Source organism: Drosophila sechellia, chromosome X (genome assembly GCF_004382195.2).
Source record: "Drosophila sechellia strain sech25 chromosome X, ASM438219v1, whole genome shotgun sequence".
Classification (NCBI taxonomy): Eukaryota; Metazoa; Arthropoda; class Insecta; order Diptera; family Drosophilidae; genus Drosophila; species Drosophila sechellia.
The window spans coordinates 12133317-12150340 of record NC_045954.1 but is presented as its reverse complement, the minus strand read 5'-3'; the positions used below and the strand labels follow the sequence as shown (position 1 = coordinate 12150340).

Below are 17024 nucleotides of genomic sequence, written 5' to 3'. Positions count from 1 at the left end.
AATCTGTGTGGCTCTTTATCCCCTTACCCCTTAGCCCCAACCCCTCCCCCCACCAATTTATTCAGTTTGTTCATCGCTTGCATTAAACATAATGCACGTAATTATTATCATTTTGCGGCAGCTTCTACATGCAGTCACACACACACTTTTGGCTTCCACCAACCGAACCGAACCGAAAATACAGAAATCCTCACTTTTCGGTTGAAACTGCCAATTTATACCCCATTGTGAACTATTTATTAGCGCATAACTTTATACATGAGCGGTATTGGACAGGACTTTTTGAATTAAAGGGGACATCGCCTGCACATATGTATGTATATATTCCATGGATTTTACCATGATAATATGCGGACCAAGTTAAGTCCGATGGCAACAGCCATCCAGAGTTTGAGGTTTCGAGATCGGATCATTAGCCCTTGAAAGCCACCGAGTGGTGTGGGCGATGTGTAGTGATTAGTTTCATAGATTTCTAATTTGTTGCACAATTAGCGGCATTTTACATTGAATACGAAGCCATTAATCAATGCCTCGATACTCGGACTGGATTGGATGGCCATTGGTTCGATCAAAGTATTGGTTGATTGATTGAGGTTCTGGTTAATTGAATTACTCGTACCGTGTTTACATTTCCCAAAGTTGAGGTAAGTTTTCCTTACTTCTCGATTGCAGTACAATTTATTGCCAATTGAAGGATTAATTGTCTGCTATCTGGCACTTGAATTAACTGAACAGCTCGATTTAACAAAGCCAAATTTGAGTTTCATTTACTAATGAATATGAAATCATTTCTTGGTCCAATTTGACTGTGTTGGTATTCATTTTTCAAGATATGTATGTAGTTTCGTAACTGGAAGGCTTGTTTGATTTTCTTGGTTCTCAATAAATTCTTTTTTTGTATTAGGTTCGCCCTGTATTTATTGCATTAGTCTTATGAAAATTGTTTTATTTGAGCATTGAATTTGGTATTTTTTAGACCTTGGAATCACAGAAAGTTTAAGCTATTCACCTGGCTAAAAAACCAAACCTCAAGGGTTCGGATAATCCGGAGTCAGTGGATCTCGGTGGGGAATAGCCGCATCAATTGCCGCTGTCCCCTGGAGAAAATAAAGAAAGTCCCTAATCGCATTTGACTTTACCAATGTTCCCAGCTGGCATGTGAGCTGCTTGGCTCGCCCCAGTTTTCCTTTGGATTTTCCATGGGCTTTTCCTGTTTGTAGTTGGGTTTCGTACTGACAAATATGTGTGTGTAGCCGGCAGAATGCCAACAATATGCAGGTGCATATTGTGAAGGCAGATTGTGGCTTGTCGTTCCGAGTGCCTAACAAGTGCCAGCAAATGTACCGTGAAGAAACCATTTAGGATTAGTTTAATATGATACACAGGGGTCCAGGACGAGGGGGCTGCAGATGGAGGCGGTGCCTAGATAACGCTCCTGGAATAAGCAAACAGTACTTAAAACTCCCGGGGCTGGACTACTTAAGATGGGGGTGGTCCGGATTCCCGGATTCTACGGCACAAGAAAAAAAAGTTGGGCGAAAAAATAGAAAAAGCCACAAGCAAACGGATAGACAGACTCTGGCAAAATATTGGTGAGATAAAGCCAAGGCTCAGCCCGAGCTGCACAAAGGAAAAAAATGACAAATTTGCAAATGTTAAGACGGAAAGAAAACATCAACATAAGTTATAGGCTTAGTGCGTAATCGTTTTTCGCAAAAGGACCAAGGACTCTCCACGACTCGGCAGGCAAAAGCCGAAAAACTCGAGACAAAGAAGTCGGTGGTTGTCGGTTGGTGGTACCATTGTGATATATTGGTGGGCATGTGGCAACATGGATATGTATGTCATGCCACCAGCGGTTCTTTCGAGAAGGGACACTTTTAAAACTGGAGCACAGCTATCCAAGGGGCAGCACCAAACAAAGTCGTTAACTCCAAGTATATTGATATCGATGGCATGTAATTGATGCGTGCTGAATGACTAGGTAAATGCATAACAATATAATATCGCAGCAGATATTATTGTATTTTTGCATCAGCTACTTGTGTTCAGAGTGCCAAGTATATTATTACCCGCAGTTGTTATCATATCATGCTATAAATCACGATTCCTCCCCTCCTCAAGCAATTGACAATCGAAAAATGGCAGCTCCTTTTAGATCACCGACTTATCTCCAGTCCGCCTCCATTAGACATTAGACATGCGGATTTCCCTGACTGTTCAAATTAAAAATTCATAAAAGCAGAAATGCGAAATTATGATGATAAAATAAACACAGAAAAGAAGCCGCAGACGAGGCGACGACCAACGACAGGCTAAAGAATCAGAAAAATGCACTGTGAGAAATGAGCGTTATAAATGTGGAAAACCTATTAAAAATATTAAGAATCATTAACTATAATAAGCTATAATTTAAAAATAATATAATAATAATAGTATATGCTCCTTTCTTCAAACACATTTTTTAAAAATATGTATAGCAAATTAAATGTTTAATTAATAAATTATTATAATAGTAAAATTGTTGAATATATTTTATATTTCATTTTTAAAAATAGTTGTAATGTAATATGAATTTTCCGGCAGTGCACATCCAGATGGTGGGTGGCGAATTGGGTGGCAAGTGGGGGGCGGTGGGTGGCCCTCTGAACGTGACATTGGCCGGCTACTGTGAGAAAAAGCCAGCCGCAGATTCGGACCCTGCTTCGGAGACTTGAGCGCTGATGATGTGGATAAAATAAACATGGGACATTGGTTTGGCCGGGCAGCGTTTACGGTGGGCTGGGAGAGGGGGCGGCGGTGGGCGGTGATGGGCGGTGGGTGGCTGGCCGAGGACGAAAGCGTGTTTAAACATTAAAAGGACCATTAGATACGCCTTAAAGTATGCTTCAAGTAGATTATCTTCCATCAGTTTTGTTTGCTTACTTGGAATTGTTTCGCTTCATTTTTCTCGTTTGCAAACACACACATACACCCACACACCCAAAGCTTGGTTTACTTAGTCAGTGAGTGAGAGTGGGTGTGTGTATGTGTGGGTGCGTTTTCCTTTTGGCCAAGGGAAAGCGTCTTTCGGAGTAGAAAGCCAAAGCCAACGACGAAGACGAAGAAAAGCCCGAGACGAAGACGACGTTATTATAAATTGTGCGCGTGTCCTTGTAAAATAACATCTAGTGAACCCAAAAGGCGCCCTGCACCACTCTAAGCCACCCCGGACCACATTCTGGTCAAGTCGTCGCCTCGGCAATGCTTCTTAAATTACCAAGAAGTGCGCTCTCGGTGGCGCTGCTGCCTCTGCTCCAGCCTTTCGCTTTTGGCCATGGCTCACGGCCCATGGCTCATGACTGATGGCCAAGACGGTGGATGGGGTGGTGGCAAGTGGATGGCGACGCCGCCAGCCTTGACTCAATTTAAAGCCCGCCCAATTGGTCGTAAATTTCTATTTCTGTCCCTGGCGCCTCGGATGCTCGGAGATCGAGAGCCCTATCTTGAAAGGACATCGTGGTCTTTATACCTGGCGAAATGTTTAGGCTTCTTGAATCGTATTCTATTTAATAACATTTTAGGAATTGCTATAATGTAAAAAACCTCACCCGATAATCATAATCATGAGCTTTTTTATTAGTTTATTTATATTTCCCGAAAGAGTATATATATTTCTGATTTATTTGTAAAGCCCTAAAGGTGATTATATGTTTATAATACCTCCATTTTCTCACTTTAGTAGGAATATCGAACATGGTCAATCAATATTGGAGTCTTGGCAATTAATTAATCATATCAGCCAAGTGCTATCGCCAATTACATTAGCACCGGGTCTCAGATGTCCTGGCTACCAGAGCGTCCTGTCGCGGTTTCCACAACGGCCATTCAGTCATGCGCCTCGCTATCCTGTGGCTGTTCTCCGGCCTTCTGCCGGGGATTCAGGATGGGATGTGGGCTTCGGTGCGGGCACAACAAACTGGTCGAGATGTGCTCCTCTCGCGGATGGGGAATCCACAGAACGAGCTCAACACCAGACGACTGGCTAACGCCTCGAGTTATCTGACTAGGAACTACATTGCTAATAGGATCAATACGCTGGTAGTGCGAGAGAACTGTGTGGAGTGTCGATATGAGCCTACCGACCGCCAGCGACAGCTGGTAGACCAGATCCTGGCCAGCCTCGCTCCGGACCTCAGTGTCCTGCTCCACAAGGGCACTGCAGAGGAGACTACCTCGGAGTACACACTCTTCGTGGTCAACGACCACACCGCTTTCACGTGAGGCACACTCCGGTTTTCAGTTTAGCAAAGAAAATATCTATTTAATATTTATGAGAGCTTAACATAGTTGTAGGTTTCATTAAATTGTTTAATGCCCTTTTGCAGAGGTCAGGTGTTCATCTTTCCCGACGAGCTGCTGGAGCGCGAGTTCTTCTGCATAGTGGTGGTGTCGGAAATCCAGAGTCCCCAATTTGTTAGGCAGACCGTTGGATCGATTGTGAAATCCAATCTGATGATGCATTTCGTCAATGTGGTGGTGGTGGCCCAACTGGAGGACGGAACGGTGGGCACCTACAGCTACAAGCTCTTCAAGGCCAACTGCAGGCCGGGCATCACGGTGCGGCAAATCAATCACTTCGACAGGATCACCGGAGAGCCGCAAAAGAGTATGCCGGACTTGTATCCCGTGCGGAATGGCCACTTGGGCGATTGTCCGTTCAACGTGAGCGCCACCCACCTGCCGCCACACTTGATCTACAAGCGGTACAAGGATCCACCTCCGGCCAGCAATGAGTCCATTCCGGCTGAGGATCTCTCCGGCATCGACTGGGATCTGCTCCAGCTTCTGGCCAAGGCGCTAAAGTTTCGCATCCAGCTTTATATGCCCCAAGAACCCAGCCAGATCTTTGGAGAGGGAAACGTGTCCGGCTGCTTCAGGCAGGTAATTTGAAATAAAGTATATCAGTGTCACCACTTTCTGAAATTTTTAAAATTTCAGCTGGCAGATGGCACCGTGTCGATAGCCATCGGCGGCTTGAGTGGCTCGGACAAGCGTCGCTCCCTGTTCTCCAAGTCCACCGTGTACCACCAGAGCCACTTTGTGATGGTGGTGCGCAGGGATCGGTATTTGGGTCGCTTTGGCCCGCTGATCCTGCCGTTTCGCGGCAAAGTGTGGGGCATGATCATCATGATCCTGGTGCTGGCTGTGCTGAGCACCTGTTGGCTCAGATCCCGTTTGGGCCTGAGTCATCCAATGGAGGATCTGTTTACGGTGATTGTGGGCAATCCGATACCCAATCCAAGGATGCCGGGCAAGGGATTCCTTCGATACTTACTGGCCAGTTGGATGCTACTCACTCTGGTCCTGAGGTGTGCCTATCAGGCGCGACTCTTCGACGTTCTTCGCCTCTCGCGCCACCGCCCACTTCCCGAGGATCTCAGTGGTTTGATTAAGGACAACTACACCATGGTGGCAAATGGGTACCATGACTTCTATCCCTTGGAGCTCACCTGCCGGCAGCCCCTAGACTTTTCGGCACGATTCGAGCGGGTTCAGAGGGCAGCTCCGGACGAAAGGCTAACCACAATCGCGCTGATCAGTAACTTGGCCTACTGGAATCACAAGCACCCGAACATCAGCCGTCTGACCTTTGTTCGCCAGCCGATCTACATGTATCACCTCGTCATCTACTTTCCCAGAAGATTCTTTCTCCGGCCAGCCATCGATCGGAAGATCAAACAGCTGCTGAGCGCCGGGGTGATGGCCCACATCGAAAGGAGGTACATGCAGTACGAGAAGAAACATAAGGTGGCTTCTAACGATCCAGTTCTCCTGCGCAGGATCACCAAAAGTATAATGAACGGGGCGTACCGTATCCACGGACTGATGATTGTTCTGGCCACAGGGATGTTCATCCTGGAATTGCTGGCGGGGCGCAGCAGTGGCAGACTAAGGCGGTGGATGGAGTGGGTGCATGAATAAATAAATTTGATGACTGTTCAAAATGATATATAATAATAAGCTTATGCTTTATAATAAGCTTAAAACTATAAAAAAATATAATATAATAAAGGAAAGGAGAGTTGCTACTTTGTTTTTAAAGCTAGATTTGTAATGTAGCTAGTAGCCAGTTCGTTAATGGCCAACGACCCCTCTTGCTAATTTGTTAATCCTCGGAGTGAAGGAACCACAAATCAGCCAGATGTTCCTACTGTTCAATATCCTTCTTTGCGTGTCCTTGGGCGATGGTGGAACTTAAGTGCTTGGCGCCTAAGCCAGACATGCTGCACTTAGATGGATTTTTGTGCGGTGGCCGGCTGGCCTTAAAAATTGATTTAAGACTTGTAATGCAGCTACTGGATGGGTTGGGGCTTACTTCTGTTCCTTTTTTTGGTTTTTTTTTTTTTTTGGTTTCCCCCCTCTGCCGATGGCTGTACCACTCTTTGCCACTCGGCACCACTCTTAGCCATGTGTGAGCAGCGGCAACTGGCCAACTGGCCGAGCGGCACGGAGCGGCACTTGAGTTAAGCTGTGCAAACGTTTGCATAATCACGTTCCAATTTAAATTGCTCTATTTGCCGGGATGCCACCCACTCAGCACCCATCGACTATCCTCTATCGTCCATCTTTGGCCAGTGGGCGTGGCCCATCGTTGTCGCCTCTTTCGAATTGGAAAATCCGAACCACTTTTATTAGCCGTGGGTGTGCGTACACATGTAGGTATGTAGGTGGGCATCTGAACCATCTGTTTGCGGAGTCGAAGCAAAAATGGGATTCCGTTTTTACTTGGTCGCTATCCATCTGTGTGTCCACTCTTCAAATCACTGTTTCCTGTGTCGGTGCGTAAACAAAGGGCAACAGTTGATAGTTGCTGGGAAAAAAAGCCCATCGGTTCGATTTACATAGAATGCATATGGGCAGCAAGGAATTGTAATGTTGGGGATTAAGGCGAGGTGAAGACTTTCTTTGCTCCAGATGGGGCTAAAAATACGAATATTTATTTTTGATCCAATTAAACTTTGTTTAGGGAAACAAATATTCAAATATTTAAGATATAAAGGTTCAGCTTATTTATGTATGTAATTATGTAATCGAAGCAAGTGCCGCTTTGGTTAAATGTTGGACTTAAATATTATACAAGGGCTTACAATTTAAATTTTAATACTTTATTTAACTTTTCGTTATACTTTAAACTCCCACTTATTATTTATGCATGCAATTTATAAATGTTATTTGTGAGTGACTATTCCAGTAATTCTAGTTACAGGTTACTAATTAATTTAGTCCGACTATTGATTTACATAATGCAAGCTGGAAACTTGACGATTTCTAAGGATTTTTCACGGCCAGTAGTTGCACTTCTCATCTTTGATGATCGGCTCACCGCTGATACCGTCATCTTCCTTCTGTTTGGGTGGAAATACACGCATTCCAATGCCAGGATTTTTCTGAGTATTGTGGAACTTCATCATCAGCATGTCCCAGTCGTAGATGAGACCCGGTCGAAGATTGAGACCATTCCGCAGCATCCGAAACATGCGGCAGATGAAGTCGTAGTTGGGCTTATCGTAGAATCCCATGCCGCGGCAGTAGTTTAAGTACATGGTGAACTCGCAGGGAAATCCCTCGCAAAGGACCTCAATGCTCACCGAGATCTTTTTCTCATGTATGCGTTCATACTTCTGCTGCTTGGTGGACGCCTTCAAATCCTGCCACGGCAGTGAACCCCGATTGAAGTACATAAGGACATAGCCAACGGCCACCATGTCATCCCTTCTGGCGGATTCGACACCCGCATGGGCGCCAATCGAGGCGTACCTGGCTGTTCCCGTCAAGGAACGCTCCTCGCGATATGGTATATGCACACCAGTGGTTATGTCAAGGTACTTCTTGGACAGCCCGAAATCGATCAGGTACACTTGCTTGGACATGGTACCCAGACCCATCAGGAAGTTGTCCGGCTTGATGTCGCGGTGCAGGAATCCCCGGTTATGGACGTACTCCACCCGGCGAAGCATCTGTTCGGCCAGGAGCAGAACGGTCTTGATGGTGAATGCCCTCTCGCAGAACTGAAAGAGTCTCTCCAGAGAGGGTCCGAGCAGATCCATCACCATCGCCTGGTAGTGCTCCTCCTTGTGGAAGTACCTAATCCGTGGCAAACCGGGTGCGGGCCTCAGGGCCCGGTAGATTCGCCTCTCGTAGTTGAGCTGCGGATGGCGCACCTTGCTGCTCTCCACCTTGATGGCCACCCGCTCCCCACTGTGGATATAGATGCCCAGATATATATCGCCAAAGGATCCGCAGCCGATCTTGCGCACCACCTTATAGTTGCCGATTCGCACTTCGCGGTTGTGGGAGGAGCGCAGTCGTTCCATTATGCTGCTTCCTTCCCGGGCTTGGTTTTCTGTCTAATTTGATGAAAAAATAGCTTACTAAAGTTAAATATGTCAGGAATGAACAAATCAAATCCCGAGAGCCCGTAACTGTTTAAAACTAAAGAAAAATTTTGACGACGATTAAAAAGGTAACTCTTTTCCAGATCAGCTGCCAACCATACTTAAATCAAACCAAAGCTACCTATTGGCTATTTAATAACGGTTCTTATAGTTTGTCTCATCTAAAGAGACGTACTGTTCGATATTAAGTATCCGCCACGTTGATATCATCCAGGGTCTGCACTTTAACTGCGATTTAACGAAATGCCTGGCTACGGGCGAGCCCAATCCAATCCTTTAATGTGCCATCCTGCCCGGGCTGTTAGTGGCGTATGTGTGTGAGTGTGTACTTGTGCGTATCGATTATCCTGGCAGACGGCGGCATCCGTAGACGGAGACACAAATGCACAAATGAGAAGCAGACGGCTGAGGAACTCGGGGTTTGGGGCCAAGTGGAGGCGACGAGGACGGATCAACTAGCCAGTAATAATGTCTTTCGCTGACATTTGACATTTTGGCTATATATCACTCACATTGTGACAACTGGCAACTTGGCATTCAAATATAGCAGCATCACCAGGACCCGGGCTCTCAAATGTTTAAGAACAATAAATTTGTGGGTCTTCGGCCCGTGCGTGTGCCATCTCCTTCTTCCATACCCCCCTTAAATGCCACCCGACATGTCCGCCATATCGTCCGATTTTCCTATGCCCCGTAATACACCCATATGTATGTATATGTATATCCCCCTGGCAAATTTCAGTTCGGCAGGAGCCTTACTGGCTGCCTGCAAACCCAATGACAAGACGGAAGCGACATATTTGAACTGGAATGAAGCGGGATTGAGGCTGCAGCCGGGTCCATTATCATCATCGTACAGTGAGAAAAATTAATACAAAATTTCTGGACAAAATATAAACGTCTCAAGGTTATAATTCATCATAACTTAACATAACTTAATGGTCATACAGCTAAAAGAATAACTGTTTTGTAAAGCTAATTGGCATCGCTAATGGCCCATCTCATACAGACTATTAATTTTATAGTTTTGGGCAACAGAAATGAATATTTTATGACAGGAATTCGAAAAACCGGCTTTTGGCAATAAGAGGAGGAGCTAAATGCCGCTCGCTACCAGGCCAACATGTACTTTGCCGAGAACATTCGTCTAACTAAGGAGCTGGAGACAGTACGTCAGCAGTTATTAGTCGAAAAACAGCGTGCAGATGCGGCGCAAGATTCCCAAGATTTGTCGGAACTATTGCATTTACCTGGCGAAATAATAATAACATAAAATAACATTTACACCCGATACATGAGATTTGGTATCTTAAAGCTTACTCTCGCTCAATCGCACTATAAATGAACATACCATCTATACCATTTTTCGGGTTTATTTAACATAAATGGTTACAAAGTTTCTTATCTCCCCTCGTGGATCATTTGGTTGTGATCGACGTTCCGTTGCTGCTTAAACGAAGAATGCGAGTTCCGTCTGCGGTGTTTACTTCTTGTCGCTGGAGACGGAGTTCATGGACTCGCGATTGGAGGCAGAACGGCGGCGCTTGGCCTTGGACCCCTTCTTGCGTTGCACCAACAGCGTGGCGTATTCGCCGGCAGCCTCCTTGGAAACGGTCTGGCTCTTCTTCTTGTGCTTGCGCTGCATCACAGCAGGGAGGATCAGACGCACATCCTTTTTCTTGCTTAATTGGTATTGCTTCCTGATAATGCTGGAACGCATGGGTCCCAGGCGACGTGGTATACGATCCTTCTCAATCACGATCAGAGTCAGCACGGACATTTTGGCGTCCACAATGCATCTACGCGTAGTCTTGCACTTGCGCACGCAGAATCCGCGTGGACGGAAGCACGAGTGTCTCTTCTTCAGGACACGTATACGGGCTGTTGGAAAAGAGGATTGTTTTTTTTAGCAGTTTCTTGAGAGAAGTACATGGTTATTATGGTTGGAACGTACTCCAATCACAGAAAGTTCATTACTAGCATTCAGCAACATTACAACTAAATTGTTGGAAATATTCGCTTTGCAATACTCAGAATAGAGAAACTTACCACGAATGTACACCCAAGATTTCACAAACACTTTCATATTTACGTTATGTTCTCTAGATATATTATCACAAGACTGACACAGGTTGCTAGGCTTATGGCAGAAGATACCCAGGTTGCTTGGCTTATTACAGAAGTTTCAAGTTGTTTTTTTTGGCTATAGCTTGTCAAAAAATGGTCTCACAGCAAAAAGTAGTACCATTTTATACTCCTTATCACCAATACTAACAACCGCTTTCACGTTAGACTGATTTTGTAAAATAAAATGTTGGCCAAATTTTTGCATTTTTTGTAAGGGGTACCATCATCAAAATTTGCGAAAAATTAAAAAATCGTAGAATTCCCAAACTTGAATGCAAATCGATTGGGATTTAAAAAACAAACTCAACGAGGTATGACATTCCTTATTGGGAGCATTATTTCCAATGCTTCGATCAAAATACCGATTACTTTTTTTCACAAAAAATCTGGAAAAATATTTTTAATAAGAAACTGAATTTTCAAGTTGGCTTTTTTGGCTATAACTTGACTAAAAATGGTCTCACAGCTAAAAGTAGTACCATTTTATACTCCTTATAACCAATACTAACAACCCCCTTCACTGTTAGACTGATTTTGTAAAATAAATTGTTGGCCAAATTTTCGCGTTTTCATCATCAAATTGCGTAAAATGGAAAAACTCAAGCCTTTTCGATATAAATGGTCATAAAGGTAGCTACATTGTAGCATTTTTACAATTTTATATTATATGTACTTTTGGATATATTTCTTATAACCATTTTTCTTTTTTGGTGTAGAAGCGGTAAGTAGAGGATGAGCTGGCAGCCGAGCATTTACATCATAACATGGCCGCCTGATGAACAGACAGATAGTCAGGCATTACCATTAGTGGCCACCACAATGGGTTTTTTGATGATGATGATCATGATGAGAATTGGCTGCGATGATGAAGACGATATGGATGATTACGATGATGGGCAGATGATGATGAAGATGATGATGATGACGGCAGAAGCTCCTGTTCCTGTCTCCTGGATTTGTATTCGGCGTCGGATTCAGATTCAGTAAGCGATTCGCAGACTCAAAGCTAGAAACTCCGTCTGGGCGTGCGGTTTGTGGGTGGGCGTGGCCGGACCTGATGTTGAAACATGCGGGTAAATTATCTTTTCATTTCCATCAACGTCGTCGTTGTCGTGGCTTTTCTGTGCCTGTAACTGTTGTTGTCGTAGAAATCGCCACTTCCACTCGCCCTGCCTACTCCAACTTTCATTCCCACACACCTTCTCCCCCCATTTCTTCTCCTGCCCTCCTCCAACTTGTAGTTACAATGGCAACACATTCGGGAAATCGGGGGATTGAAAATCGCCATTGGCTGTGTGTTCTTCTATTCGCCACGCCCCCGTCCACCTCCTGCGACGTTTTGAGGCTCATTAAAATGGAATTGGAGGCCATTTAAGAGACGGCATGACACTTGTCCGCCACTAATTAGATAATTAAGATCTAGAAACTGAAATTTAGTAATAATGAACTAAAAGTGCCAAAACTATTTAAATTTCCGTACCATTGATATGTCGCAACACACTATTAGAAACGTTTACAAGTGATGCCAGGACTTGTTATTTCTGGCACCAATATCTTTAGGTGGTATTATATAATTGCGATTGCTTTGATTGATGCCGTTAACCTCGGTCGTGGGTCCAGTTCAATATCCGTCGTGAACGATAGCATGCCCGGGTGCAAATGAGTATTAATGAATATGAAAGTTGTCCTGTCGCCGGACGAACTAACTTGCCAACGTGTCTAGAACAAACGTGACAAAAGTTTATGTACAGCCGGCAATTGCAGAGGCAGTGAAAGAGACGGATTGCACTGACGTGAAAGAGAGAGGGCATTAGCGGGGCTGACAGAGACGGAAAGATGGCGCTGAAGTTGGATGAGCAACAAACAGCAAAATATAAATGACTTTAATAGCTCATCAATGATTCAGGCGGAAATCCGGGCTGTCCAAGTGCAGTCGGTTTATTGGATACCGGAAAGGCATTATGCTGCTCTCTCTATTGCCCACTCTGGCCCTCTCGCTCTATCTTCACAGCCCGTCCCGCTCTATTTGTGTATTTGTTTGATTGTGCTGACTGGAGTAGTCTGTCTGACTTTCTGGTCTGGGGTTTTTGGATCGAAATCGTTGTGGTACGGGGTCTTCTGTCTGCTTAGCTGCAATGATTTTCACGCTGCCTCCGAAAAGTATGCAACAAAATTTGCATATTGTTTTGCTCCTGCATTTTGCCCCTGCAATTTGTCCCGCTCCCTGTTTTCGACACCCCTTCCAACAGCTCATCATCTGCTGTTGCACCTGGAAAAAAATTTGGCAAGTTCAGTGGCAAAACTTGGTCTTAGAGCTTTGTCAGATGATTTAAAATCACGTAACGTGTGCAACAATATATTTCATATCTGTATTTTCGACGATTTCCCCCCTTTTCACTGCATAATTGTTCATGTTACTGTATTATGTTAGCTTTTGTTTCGCACAGTGCTCTTTGGGCATATGCCGACCATTTGCATTTGTGTCCAAGTCAACTCTCACTTCAATTGCCCCCACACCTTTTACACCTGTTTTCGAGGAGTGTGCATGCAGTGTGTGCAGTGTGTGCATTTGCATCATTATTATCATCATTATAGATGGCACATGGCCAGTTTCTCCCATTGGCCATGTGACAGTAGCCGCTTGGCTTTTGTGTCTCATTTATTATGCAAATCCGAGCCAGGGGTCGAAAACGAGGCGTGTGGCAGGAGTGGGGTTAAGACCGGATGAAGGGTGGCCAGCGGGTTGTGCGGCGATGCGCAGATGTGTGGATGTGAGTGGAAATGGGGACAGTGTCCTTTATTCCTTGGCCGATTGTCCGATGGACCGGACGGTCAACGAGTTCAAGTTTTGCAACAATTATACCGCAATAATCATCGATGTGTTGCAGTCTTGCAATCGTGTATGAGCTGTGCCATTTGCCCAGAAACAATAATGCTTATCGCATATTAATGAAACGACAGCAAATATTACAAATCAACGCAATTGGAAAATTTATTCAGCTCCCTTCTCCTTTATGGCAAATGTTATTTAAAGTTTCGACAAACACAAATCGAATCTGACAAGAGGGCTTTCTATAAATTCGAAGCACTAAATACACTTTAAGTATTCTTTTCAAATTGTTTTCATAAAAATAAACAGGCCTTAGTGTAGCAAAGCCCTAGTCAAGAGCATTTAAAATAGTTATGTACTTTAGAGCCCATTGCCAATGTTTACTCACTAACAATTGATCTAGCATTTTAGAGATCCAAGCAAATAAATTCAAGGCCCCTAATGAAAGGCAGTGTATGCATTTGCTGCGAAGCTTATGGAAATCGAATATAGAGGTGGAATTGGGTGGACAATAATAAAAAGTAAATATAATTTCAATTTTTATTCTCGCTTCAATGTTAATCAATTACGTGCTTTAATTGAAATCGCCAAAGTCAATAGCGAGCATCAAGTAAAACCAAAAACAAAAACCATTTTGGCACATATACCCGTATTTATATAGGCGAAACACACATATTATTGTGCGTTATTTGTCTATGAATTTTTAAGCGGCCAAAAGATCCCGGCTGGCCACTTATTTTCACTCCGGAAAATCGACTGTCCGCCGATTGCTGTTTGCCTACGAATTGCTTTTCAATTAACTCTAAGCCGTAAAAACATAATTGAAATGCGGCTGCCCCTTCTCCATTCTGCATTCGCAATTCTCCATTTGCCAGGCCAACGCGCAATAAACCAGTAAGATTGGTCGAAGACCTCGACTTTGAGGTACCCAGTAGTGGAGGTTAATCATATCCATAGGTATACAACTTGCACAAGATATATTTCCAATTTAATTAAAGCTTATTATTATTTTAATTTACTTGAAGATTACATCAGACTAATTGAATAAGTGTAGTTAAGTTTAAAGGATCCATATAGTTTTATACAGTCTCTTCAAGCATGAAAGGCATTATCAGGGTCTTAATGACCAAGCCTGGAGAAAAGAGGTCAGAAGTGTACGAACCATCGAGTTTATGGAGGCTATAGCATTGAAACTGGAGCCTGGAGACCTATGCCCCACTCTATGGTTGAACCTCTGGTTGGTGTCCTGGCGCCTAGCATCCTGCTGTCCCTAATGTCCCACTCCCATATCATCGTAGCATCGTAGTGCCTCCACTGAACTAAACCAGAACAGAACTGAACTGAACCGAACCGAACCGAACTCGACGTAACTCGACTCGAATGGGCCTCCTGTCGTCTGCGGCTGTAAATGAAGTTGTGTTTTAATTAAAATTCCAGACTTTATTTCTGTAATTATATTAACTCGCTGTTCGAATTCGTTTGCCGGGCCTTCGCTTTCGCTCTCTCGATCGATCTATGGGGTGTGCATGCTGGTTGTTCGGAAGCGGGGAAAGTAAGGAAAAGATAAAACCATTAACGGCAAAGTGGAGAAATGTGGAAAACGTGGCAAAGGCATGCGGTGTTCTCGGCCCAGAGTGTTTGCTCCTGGTTGCTGGGTCGGGGGTCCTGAGTCCCGTGTCCTGTGTTCTGGCTCCTGGCTCCTCGGTTCCGAGCCGTGAGTCCTGAATATCCTGCTGTGTCGTCATTGGCATCGGTATCGGCATTGGCATCTTCGTCGGGGTCAGCTCACCCCTTGGCGCATCCTGCCGAGTCCTTCGTCCTCCGACTATCGTCCTGCTGCCCTGCCAGCTGCCCGACTGCAAATGGTGTTAAAATTAATTTAATTGAATGTGAAATGAAATTTGTTTTGACACACACCGGCACTAGCACTTCGAGTCCAACGAAACCATCCACCCACCCACACCCATTTAAACCCACAAGAGCAACATCAATGCCAACTCAAACTCAAACCCCTGCTGCTACACTCGTAAAACAAATGATGAAGCATTGACTTTGACACTCCAAATGAAAATATCCGAAAGATCCAAACATCTATATTCCTGTTATTCAACAATGGTTAATTTAGCCACTTTCTTGTTTGATTCATTAAATTATGGTCGTTGTCTATCCCGTTTTTTCGCCCAGTGCAGCATCCCAAGCCGGTCGTGGATTGCTCTGGATTCCTTTTGGCCTCTGCTCCCATTGTTTTCCTATCGCTGCATCGTCGCATTGTCGCACAATACAAATGCCCGCCATTGCATCCTGAGGAATTGCGTCCCGCCGTCGGAATATCGGAATGCGAAAGCCTTGCATAAGTGGGAGCTTATTGGGTGTTTTCCGGAAATGGTAAAAGGGTTAAGTTAAGGGCTAAAGCGCTGGGTGGCAGGGGCGTGGCGGGGAGGGAAAGGATATCGCCATACAAAAAATTAAGTTAATGAACTCTATGAAGTGGGTTCATCTGCAAGATAACACAGATACTATAAATTGTATGGAAACTTTAGAGTCATGGCTTAAAGTCAAGCTTCATGTTCTAAGGATACTTCATTATCTGTAATACTAACCAGTCGGGAGATACATGTCCTTATGTTCCGAGCCGATCTCATTGGGTTTTCCCATGCGATTCCACTAATAGAAGCATATAGATAGTATCCCTTGGCACCCAAAACTCTTGCCACATATGACCGTGTGTGTTTGGCATTGTCGTGTTGTTGGTTGCCTAATCAAAAACAGAAGCTACGAAAGCCGCAAATTTTGGCCAGCGGATGCTGTCAAGTGCATGTGTATGGGTGCCAGTGAATGTGCGTGTGTGTGTGCGGGTGCGGGTGCGGGTGTGTGTGGGTGTGCACGTCCATTTTGTGGCGGCACACGTTGCGTATGCGCAACGCATTTCTATCGGCAGCAGCGCTGAAACAACTAAAAGCAACAATTTTTGTTAAAATTTGCTAAATTTGCATTTTTTGACGTTTTTGCGGTGAGGAGTGTTGTAGCAGCTAGAGCAAATGCCTATGCCTCATAGCCTCCTTCCGTCCATCCGCTCGTCCGTCCATCTGTTTGTGTTGCAAATATAATTTTTAATTTAAATGCAAATTTTGGAAATCATTTTCGAAGCATTATGTGCCCATATTGATACGCAAATTGCTGTCAGCACACGCACACTGTCGCCGCCATAGAGACACACACTCACATATACTCGTACAAACGTATACATGTGTAGGATGCGAGTACGCACACACATGCAGATTTAATAACGCATACGCGTCAGTCAACCGCCGGCAAAAGCCGCAGAGCCATCAGTTTTGGGAGTTTCGGGAGTTACGGGTGGCACTATGTACTCCTCCTTGGGGCACTGTGACCACCACCGAGGAGCTGACAGCGTCAGACTCCGTTTTCCCAGCCAGTTTTCAGTTCAGTTTTCCCGCACCGTGTACCCATGTTCAGTTTTCAGTTTCAGTCGCCGCCCATTGATTTTTGAAGAATCCGCTAGGTGGATTTTAGCCAGATTGCCCAAATGCAGGTTGTCGACGCCTGTTTTTAATGTTTATTGGCGGTGGCAGCAGAAGCAACTGAAATGCGATTAAGGTGCTGTCCGT

General features: G+C 44.6%; 3 protein-coding genes across 3 annotated transcripts; 1 reads left to right on the top strand and 2 right to left on the bottom strand.

Annotated features, from left to right (window-relative positions):
• The first annotated feature begins 3873 nt into the window (after positions 1 to 3873).
• LOC6618553 lies at positions 3874 to 5964 on the top strand. The gene is made up of 3 exons (XM_002042774.2): positions 3874 to 4259; positions 4368 to 4923; positions 4981 to 5964. The coding sequence occupies exons 1-3, from the start codon at positions 3874 to 3876 to the stop codon at positions 5962 to 5964; spliced, it is 1926 nt and encodes a 641-aa protein (XP_002042810.2).
• Positions 5965 to 7166: 1202 nt separating this feature from the next.
• Positions 7167 to 8502, bottom strand: LOC6618552 (casein kinase I). The gene has a single exon (XM_002042773.2). The coding sequence runs from the start codon at positions 8355 to 8357 to the stop codon at positions 7323 to 7325; it is 1035 nt and encodes a 344-aa protein (XP_002042809.1). The 5' UTR covers positions 8358 to 8502; the 3' UTR covers positions 7167 to 7322.
• A 1291-nt stretch (positions 8503 to 9793) lies between these two features.
• On the bottom strand, positions 9794 to 10607 carry LOC6618548 (40S ribosomal protein S6). Its single transcript, XM_002042772.2, has 2 exons — positions 10488 to 10607; positions 9794 to 10319 (listed from the first exon to the last, which is right to left on the bottom strand). The coding sequence occupies exons 1-2, from the start codon at positions 10522 to 10524 to the stop codon at positions 9922 to 9924; spliced, it is 435 nt and encodes a 144-aa protein (XP_002042808.1). The 5' UTR covers positions 10525 to 10607; the 3' UTR covers positions 9794 to 9921.
• Positions 10608 to 17024: the final 6417 nt, after the last annotated feature.

Bases quoted from the DNA above. Each gene is read 5' to 3' on its own strand.
- LOC6618553 (XM_002042774.2), top strand. From the start codon at position 3,874: ATGCGCCTCGCTATCCTGTGGCTGTTCTCCGGCCTTCTGCCGGGGATT. The intron at 4,260-4,367 runs GTGAGGCACACT...GCCCTTTTGCAG, and splicing joins AACGACCACACCGCTTTCAC to AGGTCAGGTGTTCATCTTTC. The intron at 4,924-4,980 runs GTAATTTGAAAT...TTAAAATTTCAG, and splicing joins TGTCCGGCTGCTTCAGGCAG to CTGGCAGATGGCACCGTGTC.
- LOC6618552 (XM_002042773.2), bottom strand. From the start codon at position 8,357: ATGGAACGACTGCGCTCCTCCCACAACCGCGAAGTGCGAATCGGCAAC.
- LOC6618548 (XM_002042772.2), bottom strand. From the start codon at position 10,524: ATGAAAGTGTTTGTGAAATCTTGGGTGTACATTCGTG. The intron at 10,320-10,487 runs GTAAGTTTCTCT...CTTTTCCAACAG, and splicing joins ATCTTGGGTGTACATTCGTG to CCCGTATACGTGTCCTGAAG.